The sequence below is a fragment of the Eurytemora carolleeae genome, unplaced genomic scaffold, assembly GCF_000591075.1.
Source record: "Eurytemora carolleeae unplaced genomic scaffold, Eaff_2.0 scaffold869, whole genome shotgun sequence".
In the NCBI taxonomy this organism is placed as follows: Eukaryota; Metazoa; Arthropoda; class Copepoda; order Calanoida; family Temoridae; genus Eurytemora; species Eurytemora carolleeae.
In genome coordinates this window covers 81710-97795 of record NW_019396769.1, presented here as the reverse complement: position 1 = coordinate 97795, position 16086 = coordinate 81710, and the positions used below count along the sequence as shown (strand labels likewise).

General features: G+C 33.8%; 2 protein-coding genes across 3 annotated transcripts in view; one reads left to right on the top strand and one right to left on the bottom strand.

The window, feature by feature from the left end:
• The window catches only part of LOC111708464 (zinc transporter 2), a 9807-nt gene extending 5470 nt beyond the window's left edge, over positions 1 to 4337 (bottom strand). For both annotated transcript variants that reach the window (XM_023481840.1, XM_023481841.1), the window contains exon 1: positions 3623 to 4337. In XM_023481840.1, coding sequence (XP_023337608.1) covers positions 3623 to 4277 — 655 coding nt within the window. In that variant the 5' untranslated portion in view covers positions 4278 to 4337. The remainder of the gene's footprint in view (positions 1 to 3622) is intronic.
• Positions 4338 to 4978: 641 nt separating this feature from the next.
• Positions 4979 to 15973, top strand: LOC111708463 (uncharacterized). The gene is made up of 13 exons (XM_023481839.1): positions 4979 to 5002; positions 5794 to 5959; positions 6800 to 6863; positions 8405 to 8466; positions 9880 to 10021; positions 10206 to 10314; positions 10405 to 10493; positions 11991 to 12066; positions 12414 to 12766; positions 13412 to 13519; positions 14454 to 14556; positions 15198 to 15286; positions 15806 to 15973. The coding sequence occupies exons 2-13, from the start codon at positions 5835 to 5837 to the stop codon at positions 15890 to 15892; spliced, it is 1407 nt and encodes a 468-aa protein (XP_023337607.1). The 5' UTR covers positions 4979 to 5002; positions 5794 to 5834; the 3' UTR covers positions 15893 to 15973.
• The last annotated feature ends 113 nt before the right edge of the window (positions 15974 to 16086 follow it).

Genomic DNA, 16086 nt, shown 5'->3' with positions numbered 1-16086 from the left:
GAAGCTCCTTAGGGGCATGGGGGGGGGGGCAAGGAAATGTGTGCCCACCATGATTTATTCCTTGAATTTTATTATCAAAATCCTTCACCTTCTTGAGAGTTTGCTTTTTGAAAAGTCAAGATAATTAAAACACAGAATAATTTTTCTGATCACCTCAAAGAAACTCACTGTGCATGAATACACAAGGTATAAAACTACATATGTATTGTATACGTGTTCATATAAATACATATTGTTTCACAGACAAATATCACAATATCACTAATTAGGTGCAATACATATCACAATTGAATACTAATGTACCACTAGAATTTAATTCTTGAAATACATTGATTACATTGAATTATAAACTACCTACTACCTACTACCTACTACCTACTACCTACTACCTACTACCTACTACCTACTACCTACTACCTACTACCTACTACCTACTACCTACTACCTACTACCTACTACCTACTACCTACTACCTACTACCTACTACCTACTACCTACTATCTACTACTACTTCCTACTATAGCTTCCTACAGCCTAATGAATAAATAATAAAGCAGTTAAAGCATTCTGCCTGAGTAACAGATGTAAACTGATACTAGAGCTAAACCTTTATTTTCTCCACTATAGTACTTAGATATAGATAAGTGCCTAACAATGCATTAAATATACATAATATATATACATACGTATAATAAATACAATTTATATACACATAAAAGTTGATAATTGATATAAAATATCAGACTACATCTCTATAAACAATTAATAAACAACCGTATTAAATTTAATGATGAAAATGAAGGTCTTTCATAAATGAAAATGTTTAACTAGGTCTGTGACGCCAGGGTCAGGGCTCGTCCTCTCCTTGAATAAATTTAATATAGAGGGGGGGGGGGGCAGCCGGCAGCCATCCCATGTCCGTGCCTATACAGCAAGCCGTATTAAATCTAGTCATCTAAATTGTTTTTAAAATAAAAAATTGAAGAAACAAAAGGTTCGTGAAGTTCGGAGATACATATGAAGAATTTTGTTCAAACTTCCACAATTTTGGATTTATTTAATAAAATTGAAATCTCCTGTAATATGGACTCCGGGACTAGGAGAATTATGTGGTAATTGTTTTAACATTCATTCATGTGAAAGAAGGTTGAGGACTGAATGCCTCTTGAGGATAGAAGAAAATGAGAACAGACATTATTCAAACTTTCAAGATAGTCAATGGATTTGACAATGTTGACAAGAATACCTGGTGAGAGAAAGCAAGTCACAAGATTAAGTCAAGATAGTCTTAATCTTGCTAAACCTGTTGCTAGACTAGAGATTTGGAAGAGTTTTTTCTCACGCAGAGTTATTGATTTATGGAATTCTTTACCCCATGATGTTAAACATGCAAAAAATTCTCTAAAGTTTAAACAACGTTATGATAAAAATCATTGAGAATGAAGTGGCTGCTGATTTGAGAAAAACTGAAGCTACATGAAGAAATCAAGATATTCTCAACATTTCTAGATGGAAGATGGAGAATTACTTCTCAAGTATCAAGTAAGTAAGTACAGGGTGTCCCACGAAACATATGACAGTATGCAAGACGACTTGAATATCGTCTTGATTTTTGATATAATTTGCTGCATTTATTTGTCAACTTATAATTTTAGAAGTAAATTTCTACAGATAATAATCACAAAATTCCGCTAGTCCTGCCATTTCCAAAATGTGGTCTGCATTTTTTGTGCTTTCAATATTGCCCGTGATAAGAACAATTTCGTTCTGATTACGACAATTTTGCATTTATTTAGCAAAATTGAAATCTGAACCAAACTCTTTATATCTCCGGTAATATTGAAAGCACAAAAAATGAAAAAAAATTTTCCCGCATTTTTCAGGTTTTTTTCAAAAACTTTGTGATAAGTCCATGTTTACCTCACCAATTATTCTGTAAAAAACTGAATTAATAAAGATGATTTCTTGTATGTAATTCTTTTTTAGGACTAAATGTTATATATAATATTATGAACAATTAAGTCCAGAATTGAGTTTACTGTCCCAAAGTTAGTGAGTTTAGACACCCCACATGGACCTATCACAAAGTTTTTGAAAAAAATGACTGGAAAATGCGGGAAAAATCAGGGGGAAAAATATTTTTTCCCTACTCTGGTGTTTGATTCGAAAACTAGATCACAATTCAGGCCTTCTTGCAAAAAATCAGAGAGAAATCTCAAGTAATAAATTCAGGAGGCTTCTTTGGCCTTTAGGAGAAGGAAAATGTGGGAAAGGGGGGGGGGGAAATGGTATAAGGAGAGCGGGAAATGCATTATAAAATCCAGAATTGAGTTTCCCGACCTAATATTAATGACTTTAGACACCCCACATGGACCTATTAAAGTTTTTGAAAAAATGCCCAAAAAATGCGGGAAAAATGAAGGGGAAAATTATTTTTTCCCCCACTCTGGTGTTTAATTCAAAAACTAGATCATAATTCAGGTCTGCATGCAAAAAATCAGAGAGAAATCTCTAGTAATAAAGTCGGAAGGCTTCTTTGGCCTTTTGGGTGGGGAAAATGCGGGAACGGGAGGGGGGAAATGGTATAAGGAGAGGGGGAAATGAATTATAAAATCCAGAATTGAGTTTCCCGACCTAATATTAATGACTTTAGACACCCCACATGGACCTATCACAAAGTTTTTGAAAAAATGCCCGAAAAATGCGGGAAAAATGAGGGGGAAAATTATTTTTTATTAACTTTTTATTATACTGTAAGGGAAAACATTTCAAAACGTTTTCATAAAAGCTAATGCATTTTCAGTTATACAACGTTACACTTTTTATAAGTTAACTTTGAAATAAAAATCCTTTCATTGCGAATTCAATCAAATCACAATTAATTTTTCAAACGTTAGACTTTCAAGCTTCCAATGGAAACAAAACATTTCTTCACGTTATGGTCAAACAAGTTGTAGATATTAGAAAAATAACGTTACATTGCCACAAAACGCTAACGTTGGGGGTATGTTTCTCTAACATTAATGTTTAACGTTAACGTTTATAGGTATGAGCTCCTATAACGTAAACGTTTAACGTTCACGTTATATAGAATATATCCAAACGTTACATATTATTGTAACGTAACATACAAAAACGTACATTTTACGTTACGTTACACTATCGTTGACATCTCTAATAGGTACATTGAAAGTATTTCAGAATGTTTACATGTATAAACTATGTTAGCTAGTAGATGTGTGTCTTTCTATGATACTATATGAAGCAAGTTCTAAGCTTTGCATTAGATTTCTTTCTAATTTATGCAAAAAGACCTTAACACAATTCTTGGCATAATTAAATTAGAAAGAAATCTAATTTTTCTTTTTTCTTTTGTATAACTATATACTCAAAGATTGTGCACAGATTTACATGTGGTTAACCTCATCTTGTCCTTTAATTGTACAAATGTAGGTCAGGAGCGTCCTTAAGCTTGTTTTATATTCTGAATTTATAAGAAGCTGCCCCCCCCCCCCCAGCTCCTTCCTCCGCGGGGGGGGGTGGGGGGGGGGGGGGGGGGGGGGGGGGGGGGGTTAATTAAGGAATATATAATTTTAAATTGATGCATGAAAAAGTGATATACCGTGAGAATGTGCATGCTCCACTTCTACATCTCCCTCCTCCTGTAGCCTGTCATGTCCCCCATGTGAGTGTCCGTGGAGCCCCGAGAGAGAGGAGCAACATATTCCGTGAAGGCAGAGCCCCAGTGTTATATTGAAGAGTACTGCTGCACTAGCTACACCTAGCATAGCGTTGTCATGAATCTCAAATTCTCCGTTTTGTAACCTCTGTATAGCTAAGTAGGTCAGTATACCGGTCACATACCAAATGATGGCAACAGTAGCGAGGGCACCTAGAGCCTCAGCCCGATAGAACCCGTAGGTCATCGTGGTCTTGGGTTTCTTCCCACTCAACCAGATTACAAAGAGACTAACTCCAAAACTGGCAAAATCAGAGAACATATGAGCTGCGTCCGCCATGATGGCCAGACTACCGGAGTAGTAACCTCCGACAAGTTCTCCGACCACGAACAGAAAGCATAGGATGCAAGCTATGGTGAGCTGACGGCGCGCCTGCGCGGGAGATTTTCGATCGGGCTCCGTCCGATGACAGTGTTCGTATAGATCTGTGACGGAAGACATCTTGTGAGATTGAGAGATGAGAAGAGGAGTAGAATCTTCTTCTAGGTTATAATCTGAATACTCATCAGTATTGTTGTTCCTCACGTTCAGGTTCATTGCTGTAAACTAACATTGCAGCAGCTGAATCTAGATTTTCTGAAATATAACATTTTTATTATTTTAATTTACACACATGTTGACGCGTTACGAGGGTGTGCTAAAAAATTTACTTTAGGGAGTCACTAAAAAATGATGTTATCATTATACTTAAAATCACATGTTTTTATTCCTAACAAGGTGACATTTATTATTATGCAGTCATTGACTTAAGTTTTGAAATTTATAGGATATATGTTAGAATATAAACCAAATAAAAAAGGTTAAATTACTTTCTGATTCTGAATATGTATTAACGAAAAAAACGGTTAAGACGTTCTTAAAATTATAAGAAAAGTTTCATTTGAACTATTTTTATGTTCATTTGAACTATTTTAATGTTCATTCTGTGTAATGTTTATCTAATTAATTGTCATGAATATAACTTAATGGAGATTATAAAAATAATTTTAAAACTGAATTGGGGTAGAAAAATAGTTCAAATGAGTAAGAAATGCGTTGATTTAAACTACAGGATATGACGTCATGTCAGTAGTTCAAATGAACAATAGTTCAAACGAGCAATAGTTCAAACGTACCATAGTTCAAACGGCAGTAGTTCAAATGCGGATCCACCCAATTGCTTCTGTCATGTTTCGTGCCATTTTAAAATAAATTTTCTGTAGCCAGATCTGATCTAATATTCTTCTATTGATTAGGCCGAGGTCTGTTTGCAGTGCATTCAGGTAGAATATGTCTATAATAGCGAGGAATATCTAGACATTGACGCTAATTCTTACATAACCTTCAGAAACCAGTCTGTACCTCCAGTAAGCGTACATTCCTCCTAGCGCGTAGAGATCACCTGTTCTATAGTTAATACACAGCTGTTCACTGTTCAAGGGAAAACGCAATCTTTTGATCAATTTTAATTCAAATGTATTCACAATCGTTTTTAACCATTTGTGACATAAACTACAATATCTTTATGTTTAATGTTACAGATATTAAGTGATTTTTACAGTGTTTACATGAATAAATGATGATAAAAGTTAAATTTTAGTCTAGCTCAATGAGGTTCATTAAAGGACAGCTCAGAAACTAGTTTTAATGTAAATATATTTACCCAAATTGTAAACGAGACACTGTATTCCTGCATCAGTTATATATATACTGATTTTTGCTTGTTCACAAAAAAGGCTAGTTCTAAGCTGTCCTAAACCACCAAAATAGAATTTCGTGGTTATTTAACCTCTGCTGAATATAATCGTTATTAATGCTTACTTGAATATATGATTAAGGTGATCATTATTAAATCAATGTTCAATGTTTACATGATAAAAGTGGTCTAAACATTGTTCGATGTTAATTTAGATATATTGATTAAATCATCGCTTATTTTTAGAAAATTATTTTTTTCTTTGTTTTTTTTCCCTAACCATTGCAAAGGCTAAAATTCCAAAGCTGGGAAGTTATACGATAGGATGAAAAATACAGTTAGAATAATTTTCTATAAATTCAGATTTCTTAATTTCAGAATTGATGCGTCTGCAAGTGAACTAGTTTCCGAACAGATATATGAAGATGAAGATCCTGGTAGAGTTGGGTCTGATCATCAGTTCTCTATCACTGGTTTTTTCTCATGTAGCCCTCAAGAGCCCCCCCGCAAGAAAATATGATCTAGATTTTTTAGATAGTGCCAGGTAGATACATAAATATAAAAAATACATATTTTCTGACATGTTTTATTAGACCAGTTTCAAAATGTTTTGTTCGGAGCCATTTTATCCTGAACAATATTTCTTGAAACCAGTTTTTTTAAAGTCATTTTATTCTGAGCCATTTTGTTCTGAGCTATTTTGTTCTGAGCCATTTTGTTTGGAACCTTTATTGTTCGGAGCCATTTTGTTTGGAGCCAATTTTTTTTAAAATGTTAGAAAACCTTTGACAGCTTTCTCAAATATTTTTTTTAATTGTGTGGTACATATGATTTTTACCCTGTACAGAAACCTTTTATTTTCCTGAGTTACAAAAACAAAGAAACGATCCTTAAAACTCTAATGTTGAAGGTGTTTTTGGATGACTGGTAATATTTATATATTTTAATAACCCCTCCCCCTCCCAATTCTGTATTAACCATAGCGCTAGGTTTTCGGTTCGCTTAACACTCAATAGTTTGTGTTGAGAAATGACTTAGCTGTTTTCCTAGAATCAAGGTGGAAATATTTTTATCCTAATCCTGGTTCAGTGAAAACGATTTTGTTCTTAAATATTTATTCTGTTGCCTTTTTTGTCTTGTTTTTCTGAATACAGCTCAAAAACATCATTACGTCTCACTCACAACCGATGTACATTTGAATTTCCGAGCTGGGCCAACCTTTGCGGTCCTATTTTGGACCGTACAGCAAATTTACAATTTCTAAAGCGGCAGACCCATGTGGTCTGAACCCAATTTTGAGTGAAATATAATATAAATAATTCTTGCAGAAGTAAGATGTTCACATTTTTTGGGTTTCGAATCTTCTAATTTTTTATACTTGTAGAACGTCTGGGTTGTGTGGGATGAATCCTGGTTCTGAGTTTACACAGTTAGAAGTTGGTTCACAGGTAACATAACATTAACCCGGAGTAATCTAGGTTCAAGTTTTAGCTTCTAATTAGATACATGTAAATCCTAGTGATAGGACTAGTCAGGCAAATACTTTTAATGAAATATTGTAGTATAGCCAATCATGAGACGGAATTAATTTAGTAGAGCTTTTATAATTCCTGACATTCTGTGATTTCAGTGTTTTACGATATCTTCTATTAAAATGGTTAAACCTTAACCTGGAATAATCTATGGTTGAGTTTTATGATATGTCTTCTATGCTAATGATTAACCCGTATACTGGAGTAATCTAAGATTAAGTTTTATGATATATTATCTATACTATTGGTTAAACCTTATCCTGGAGTAATCTAGGATCAAGTTTTATAATATATCATCTATACTATTGGTTAAACCTTATCATAGAGTAATCTAGGATCAAGTTTTATAATATATCATCTATACTATTGGTTAAACCATATCCTAGAGTAATCTAGAATCAAGTATTATATTATATCATCTATACTATTAGTTAAACCGTATCCTGGAGTAATCTAGGATAAAGTTTTATAATATACCATCTATTTATTAAATGAGTTGAAAGTCTCCTTCTGTTTGTTTTCACACAACTTTATAACAGGAAATATATTTTTATATGGTTGGTTTGTAAACAGGTAAAGTCTATTCTCGTGTTATCGCTGTTGTAGGCTGTTGTAGGCTGCCTCATCAGGATCACTTTGTGATTCTGCCCGACCCACTGGTAGCATCTTCCTAATGTTTGGGAGCCGTGGGGTGCCGGAGCTCATGGGAGTTAGCCCCGATGGTGGTCTGGGCTTCTTCAGATTTCTCATCTGAAGTCAGTTTTTAAGGATAAGCTTGTTTACGAATATAAGCTTTAAGATTCCAACGTTTATTAATCCCTTATTCGCATGAGTTTAAAGGGACACCAAGTACGTATCTAATGGTTTGATGTTTGTTGTTAGATTAGCAGATCGAACCCGTCTGCGCTCCTACTCGACAATAATAAATAATACAGACAATATATTGCATATTTATAAGAAGGTACATCTTCTGCGACGAACTATAGGACACCTCTCCCCTGCATATTCTGTTTACTCTTCGACAAGGAACCAATCAAAAAATTTATTTTGTATCTTGTTATCCTTGTTATCCTTGTTATCCTTGTTATCCTTGTTATCCTTGTTATCCTTGTTATCCTTGTTATCCTTGTTATCCTTGTTATCCTTGTTATCGCCGTTCACCTCAGCTATGAAATAGGTTTTAAGACACCTGAGGTTTTTACAGATTCTGAAAGTCAAATTCATTAAATTTGGTCCATGGATTGGTCCAATTCAGCATCAATTAATAATAAAAAACTATCTTGCACCTCCGCTGTGGAATGTCGATACGTTGTGGTCGAATGGAAAAGATTGATAGTTTATGTGTATAGAACAAGAATCCTTTCACATTCTATTTCAAAACTCAGATTTAGTGTAAAAATATATTTTTTTCAAACTGAAAGTGTCTCTTTGCTTAACATTGAAAAATATATTTTTAGCTGAATGTAACCTGGCACTTGGGGTATGCTCATAGAGGAGGATATAGAATAGAGTTAATCAGGTAAAATTCAGAATTATTTGATCATAGAGGAGGATATACAATAGAGTTAATCAGGTAAAGTTCAGAATTATTTGATCATAGAGGAGGATATACAATCGAGTTAATCAGGTAAAGTTCAGAATTATTTGATCATAGAAGAGGATATAGAATAGAGTTAATCAGGTAAAATTCCTAAAATTTACCATAGAGAAGGATAGAAAATAGAGTTAATCTGGTGACATTCAGAATATTTGATCATAGAGGAGGACTTAGAATAGAGTTAATCGGGTATAATTTAGAATTATTTGATCATAAGAATAGAATTAATCAGGTAAAGTTTAGAATTATTTGATCATAAAGGAGGATATAGAATAGAGTTAATCAGGTAAAGTTCAGAATATTTGATCATAGAGGAGTATATAGAATAGAGTTAATCAGGTAAAATTCAGAATATTTGATCATAGAGGAGGATATAAAATAGAGTTAATCTGGTAAAATTCAGAATATTTGATCATAGAGGAGGATATAGAATAGAGTTAATCAGGTAAAGTTTAGAATTATTTGATCATAAAGGAGGATATAGAATAGAGTTAATCAGGTAAAGTTCAGAATATTTGATCATAGAGGAGGATATAGAATAGAGTTAATCAGGTAAAATTCAGAATATTTGATCATAGAGGAGTATAAAGAAAAGACTTAATCAGATAAAATCCAGATTTTTTTCTAAAAATTTTTTGTTTGTTTTTAATTTCAAGTATTCTTAAACCTGTTAATGATTAATATTTCATGATGAGATGTATTGCTTATTTTTGCGTTTTAGGGTGCTGGATTGAATGGATTTTAGGCACAGGCCCTTAACGTCCGGTGGCCGTCTGGCGATTCCACATTCGGGGTCTACCACAATCATTTTTTGAATTAAATCAAATTATTAAATGAAAATATGGAGTGGAGTGGGGAGGTGGGATATTTTATTTTGCAAAGTTTGTCATGGGGGTCATGTTAGTTGCCACAAAAAAATTGGACCTAATCGGTAAAGCAGTTTTGACGTTTTTCATATACAAACAGACACGCCATATTTATATATGATAAATTAGCCCAGCTAGCAGCTAGAGACTAGACTGCTGTGTGGTACCGGGTATAAACAGTGTGCGGGACAACAAAACCTATGCAGTAAACTGTTTAAAATAACCTGTACACTCTTCTGAAGCAAGGGGGATGATAGTTCTCTACCTGTGTGCTCAGTTAGCTGTACTGTACACTTACAACTGTTTACTAATATTGATATACTATAGGTTAGGCCACAATCAACTTATAATAAACAAATATGCATAGTTTATGGCCTATAAAATTAGTAAAGGATTAGCGTACATCATCACTCTATTCACTATAACCTCGTTGATTTGAAACCTGAATAAACTTTAATTATATTTGAAGTGGGTCTGGTGATATCTCTACCCTGGTTCCTGCAGGAGGAGGAGAACAGGATTGGGAGGATGCAGGACAATTTTCTCAGGCTCATCTACTAACCCTTCCAGCACAAGCTTGTCAACAGTGTACACTGAGGCTTCTTAGACAGGTTCAGAATCTATTTTCTTCAAATTATAATTAGATTGGTCCGTATTTGCGTTCAAACATACGAAAGTTTTCATATACTTTTATATACAGTTCCTTTCTGAAATGACCTTTCAAACTTGTCAAGAATATTATGTATGAATTTAAAGGTTTTTGTGTTAACTTATTTAATTCAATCAAAATACTAGGCCACAGAGTGGGGGCGAGCCTACCAGTTCAGATCCTGCAGTGACGTGTCTCTAGTCAACCCTGGAGAAATCACGAACCTCTGCGGTGCTCATGGTACCCTTGTGAACGGTATGAAATAATAAAAGTGCAAGATCACTGTTGAGTTTTAGTTCCCTCCCCTTTTTTGAAGTAAAGCTGTTACATGGTACTTGTGTTCAGGAGGTTGTACATGTCAGAGATTGTACAGTGGAGACAGATGTCAGTATAAGTCCTTGTGCAGTACTGACGATGACTGCAATGGCCCCAAGGTTAGAAAAATTCACACTAAACCATGTATACAGCTAACCGGCCGCCCCCCCTTTCCCCCCTAGACGAAGTTTGTTTAAGCAATATTCTTAAGGCAAAACTGTTTTTAAAAGTTTAGAGATACAAAATCCCAAACAGAGTAAATTAACTGCCTCATGTGATTTGTCCAGGATTTGAACGGGAATCCTCTCAAAATGTCTTAAATTTACCTTTATTCTGAATTTGGCCACACCAATATGTTTATTATTTAATATTTGAAACCCACAAAATTCATGAATTTTAGCTGCGATCAAGTAGACAGTTAGTCATAAATAATTTTAAAATTAGTTTGTTTTGAAAAAGTCGGCATGAGTAGTAAGGTAATATGTTAAGTAGGAATATAAGAATCACGAATCTGTTTCTAGGTTCAGGGTAAATATGTTGAGTGGGTATATAAAGAATCATGAATCTGTTTAGGGTCAGGGTAAATATGTTGAGTGGGTATATAAAGAATCATGAATCTGTTTAGGGTCAGGGTAAATATGTTGAGTAGGTGTATAAAGAATTATGAATCTGTTTAGGGTCAGGGTAAATATGTTGAGTAGATGTATAAAGAATAATGAATCTGTTTAGGGTCAGGGTAAATATGTTGAGTAGGTGTATAAAGTATAATGAATCTGTTTATGGTTACAGTAAATATGTTGAGTAGGTGTATAAAGAATAAAGAATCTGTTTAGGGTCAGGGTAAATATGTTGAGTAGGAATATAAAGAATAAGGAATCTGTTTATGGTCAAGGTAAATATGTTAAGTAGGTGTAAAAAGAATAATGAATCTGTTTAGGGTCAGGGTAAATATGTTGAGTAGGAATATAAAGAATAATGAATCTGTGTAGAGTCAGGGTAAATATGTTGAGTAGGAATATAAAGAATCATGAATCTGTTTATGGTCAGGGTAAATATGTTGAGTAGGAATATAAAGAATCATGAACCTGTTTTGGGTCAGGGTAAATATGTTGAGAAGGAATATAAAGAATCATAAATCTGTTTATGGTCAGGGTAAATATGTTGAGTAGGAATATAAAGAATCATGAATCTGTTTATGGATAGGGTAAATATGTTGAGTAGGTATTTAAAGAATAATGAATCTGTTCATGGCCAGGATAAATATGTTGAGTAGGAATATAAAGAATCATGAATCTGTTTAGGGTCAGGGTAAATATGTTGAGTAGGTATATAAAGAATAATGAATCTGTTTAGGGTCAGGGTAAATATGTTGAGTAGGTATATAAAGAATAATGAATCTGTTTAGGGTCAGGGTAAATATGTGGAGAAGGGATATAAAGAATCATAAATCTGTTTAATTATGGTCAGGGTAAATATGTTGAGTAGGAATATAAAGAATAATAAATCTGTTTAGGGTCAGGTAAATATGTTGAGTAGGTATATAAAGAATCATGAATCTGTTTATGGTCAGGGTAAATATGTTGAGTAGGTGTATAAAGAATAATGAATCTGTTTAGGGTCAGGGTAAGTGTGAGCTGGTCAGCAACGCAATCTTTCAGGAGAAACAGTGCTTCTGCATTAAAGGATGGTTTGGTAAGTCATTAAAGTGAATGTCGTCGTAATTTTACCTGACTCCCCTTATTGTTACGAGACCTTTAAACCTTACTGAGGGAAGGAGAACAATCTTATCGTTTTCTTATCTTGAAAATAAGATCAATTATTGTCTGTGGCGGATAAATCTGCAAGTCTCTTCAATAGATAAACATCTATTTCAAATTATAAGAATTTAATCATCAGTTTTGTTCTGCTTAACACGCTGGAAATCGTACATGCTAAATAGATAATCACCTAAAATAAGGTCGACGGTCTTTTCAATACTAAATATTTAACATTCAAGTTACCTTCACTTGCTTCTTTTTTCTAATTGTTTAATTGTCTAGGAGAGCAGTGTGAGAAGAAAAATGGATTTGAAGGAGATGAACGGGAGTGGGACGAAGATAAGTTCTCTAGTATCCAGTTAGGAGACAATACTGGGTTCTGGAGAGTTCAGGACGGAGAAGTGGAGATCATAGTTGAAGCAAGCACTCTTACCTGGGTTGGGGTTGGTTGGAGACCTGCAGATTCAACTAAATCCTGCCAAAGGTTTCCCTCGGACGCACCTGCTCCTCAAGGTACTGATTTCCATGCCATGGACTGCACAGATATTGTGATCGGAGTTGCTAGAGGAGAAACTGGTTCTATCTCAGATTTCTATACAAGGGACAGATCAACTCCAAGACGAGACACATTTTGGGTAAGTTCATTTTTTCTCCCTGCACAGATAAACTACGGTTCGATTGAAGTACCGGGTCCACCTCTGGCCAAGTAATTTATTCAGTAAACTTATACACTATAAGAAGGTAGAAAAGGCTACTATAGTATACACTAAATTAATCATAACCTTCTAGTGAGACAAGATAATAAGGCAAGGAAAGTTAATTGCGGTTGCGTATTGTCTGCATATCATATTGAAACCAGGTCTATGATATCAGCTCAAGAATATAGATACATCACTGTTCCTCTAGTGTCCGAGGAGGATAAAAGCATTTAATTTTGATAATTCACATAGTTTCCTATGACCAGAATATTTCATTGATTTTTTATGTAAAAAAATGGATATCCCTTGTCAGACTGTGACATCCGTCTTTTGTTTACTTTACAGCCAAGAGACATTACACTGCAGTATAAAAAATGCGTACACCTCTGAAATAACTTTTTTTACATTATAATTCTTTGTAGTGTCTAGATTCCTATTAATCGATGCCAGTAGAACTTTTTTCTAGTTTGTTTAAGACAACATTAGGCGTCATTGGTTAGAGAAATGATGGTGTTTGCTTAAACAGTAAGGTCAAGAACCAGCAAATCTTTTATAATTCTGTAAATTAATCTAACAATTTAGGGTGGCGAGGACGACATAACCAGCGGAGCAGTCTGGGAGGAGAATGGAAAAACCTTAATGAGATTTAAAAAGAGAATTGATCCAGGTTTAGCAGATCATGCTTTCCAGGTAAGAAACCCTTTCTATGGCACAGTTTATTACCTGCATGCAAAGATGACAATGTCCGATTCACAACGGTACTCTTAAAAGATTTTTTCGGATATGAATTGTAATAAATTTTTATAATTAAGAAGTCCGTTCATTTCCAATTTCTCTACAAAATAAACAATCGCATTTCTACCGCAGGAAAACATTTAGGAATTCTGAGATTTTAACACTTTTCTAACTAGAAAACTACAGTATCTTTTACATTATGATCAGATAAAGATAACAAAGATGTCGCTGTGAGTCGGGAATTGGCATTTCTGAATGATGGAAGGATCACTTGAAATTACGCTTTCAATCCCTACAAGTCCCTTGTTTATGTCCCTTTGTTATAAGTCACACATTTTTCATTGTTTATCAAGGGAGTGTGGACAAATGATACCCATATGCAAAATATCATTCAGATTCCTAGAAAAATAAATCCATGAATCCAGAAAATCTGAAAATATTATGAAAGTGGGAAAATATGATAAAATAAGGGGAAAATAGGGGGAAAAAAGATCTGAAAAGCCTTAAACTTCGTTCTGATGTTAGTAATGAGATTCTTGACTAACAAGCAGGTGTTTAAAGCACCTAGCTGGTATTTGACTCAGACTTCTTGGTGAAAAAGCTTTAAAAAACATGGAAAATTGTGGAAAAAGGGGGGAAAAAATATTTTTTGTCCTTTTCTGCTCATTTGCCTCAAAAAAAAAGAATTGATCCTTAAACAAAACAAAAAATTAAAATCTTGACAAACTAATCAGAACATTTTCCAATATAGATTCATTGAGTTAGTTATTTCGGAAAGAGATCAAACATATTTTTAAATTGGAGAATTGGATGAAAAGATGTTACGGGGCGGCGAGGATCTTGACTTTCTTTGATTTTTAAATTCATATAAGAAATTAAATATTTTCAGGGTAAACTACATTTTATCTGGGCTACTGGGCTCCTGGATGATTCCTATCTTGAGGATCAGCTGAAATATCACGGAAACACACAGAGAGGAATTGTTATTGTCGGTAAAATCATTAAATATTATTCATAAAGTAAGTCTAAACTTTAATTTTCTAATCCTTATATCTTTGCATCCTCATTTCGTAGACCTTTGATATTTCAAACTATAAATTTAGGTAAATTAAAACTCGAAAGATTGAAGAAATATCAAACAAACGCACCTTCATGTTGCAAAAATATAGAGATTTTAACATTAAAGTTTGAGGCGAGAGATCAGTTTTTTAGATATAGGTTTATTATATAGTGTAGGGAATTTTCTAATGCACAGAAAATCGCCATATTTCTCGTATATTAAAAAAGTTGAGTCTTCGTCCCAAACTCAAATTTTCAATCCTAATATCTTTGAAACCTAATGGTGTGAACCTTTGATATTTTAGACTTTCATAGGCACTAGGATATAGGGATTTTAAAATTCCATATATAAAAAGTTCCCAGCTCTCTTTGGACTTTTTATATTTTAATTTTTTTCTTCAATTTTTACTTAACAAAAAGCATTGATGCGTTCAATTTATATTTGTTTTCTAAAGATCGCACACCCCCCCCCCCCCTCTTGTAAAATCTGATTGTGTTATAACTTGTAAGTATTGTTGATGGTTCTGATGTAAAATATGAATGTTTAAACTATACTCCGGTAAAAATATTTCAGATACTCCGTATACCTCCTCTACTCTTCATCCGGTTCTTATTGGAATAACAATATCTGGAGCATTTTTAGCTTTCCTTTACATAGTTCAGGTATACAGATTTCTAGCTTTCCTTTACATAGTTCAGGTATACAGATATATTCATAGCATTCCTTTACATAGTTCAGGTATACAGATTCATAGCTTTCCTTTACATAGTTCAGGTATAGAGATTCCTAGCTTTCATCTATTTCAAAAACTAAAAATTCCCCAATCTTCTTTAGATTAGGAACTCAATAAAGTGTATCATAATTCTCAAAGATGTTTCTGAGGCCCAGAGCGATCGGAACTTCTAGTCATAATTTTAATAATGTTGTTACCTGATAAAGATTAACGGCTTATATAAACGTTGTTTTTATTTTTCGTCGATAGATTTACGAGTAGATCTAAACCCATGAACTCTTTGACCGATTTGTCTCTAATTGTGATTGGGGAGCTCGGAAACCAAGGAAATGTTCTAAGCTTGGTGTTAAGTAGGTTGAATTTTAGAGGGAAAACTCTCAAGCTAGTCATTTAAAAAATATTTACGTAGCAAACACTGTAAATAATTTAATTATTGTTTTTTTTTCAGATTATTTTCAACATTGATAGCAAATGTTCCTGCCTTGGTAGATTCAATCCTATGAGGAGTAATAAGTTTTCTCCTCCGACCAACTAGATATTTCTGGAACAGTCTCTTTTTGAAATGTTCCAACACGGCTTTTAAACCATAGCTAAATAATTAAAACTTTAAAATACACCTAATTTTTATTTCTACAGTTCAAAATGACGATAATTGCTCATTATTTTATTATTTTTTTTATTTAAAGTGATTTTAAATTGTAAGATTAATTTTTATTAGTTTGCAATTTT

Bases quoted from the DNA above. Each gene is read 5' to 3' on its own strand.
- LOC111708463 (XM_023481839.1), top strand. From the start codon at position 5,835: ATGAAGATGAAGATCCTGGTAGAGTTGGGTCTGATCATCAGTTCTCTA. The intron at 6,864-8,404 runs GTAACATAACAT...ATATATTTTTAG, and splicing joins AGTTAGAAGTTGGTTCACAG to CTGAATGTAACCTGGCACTT. The intron at 15,287-15,805 runs GTATACAGATTT...TTTTTTTTTCAG, and splicing joins CTTTCCTTTACATAGTTCAG to ATTATTTTCAACATTGATAG.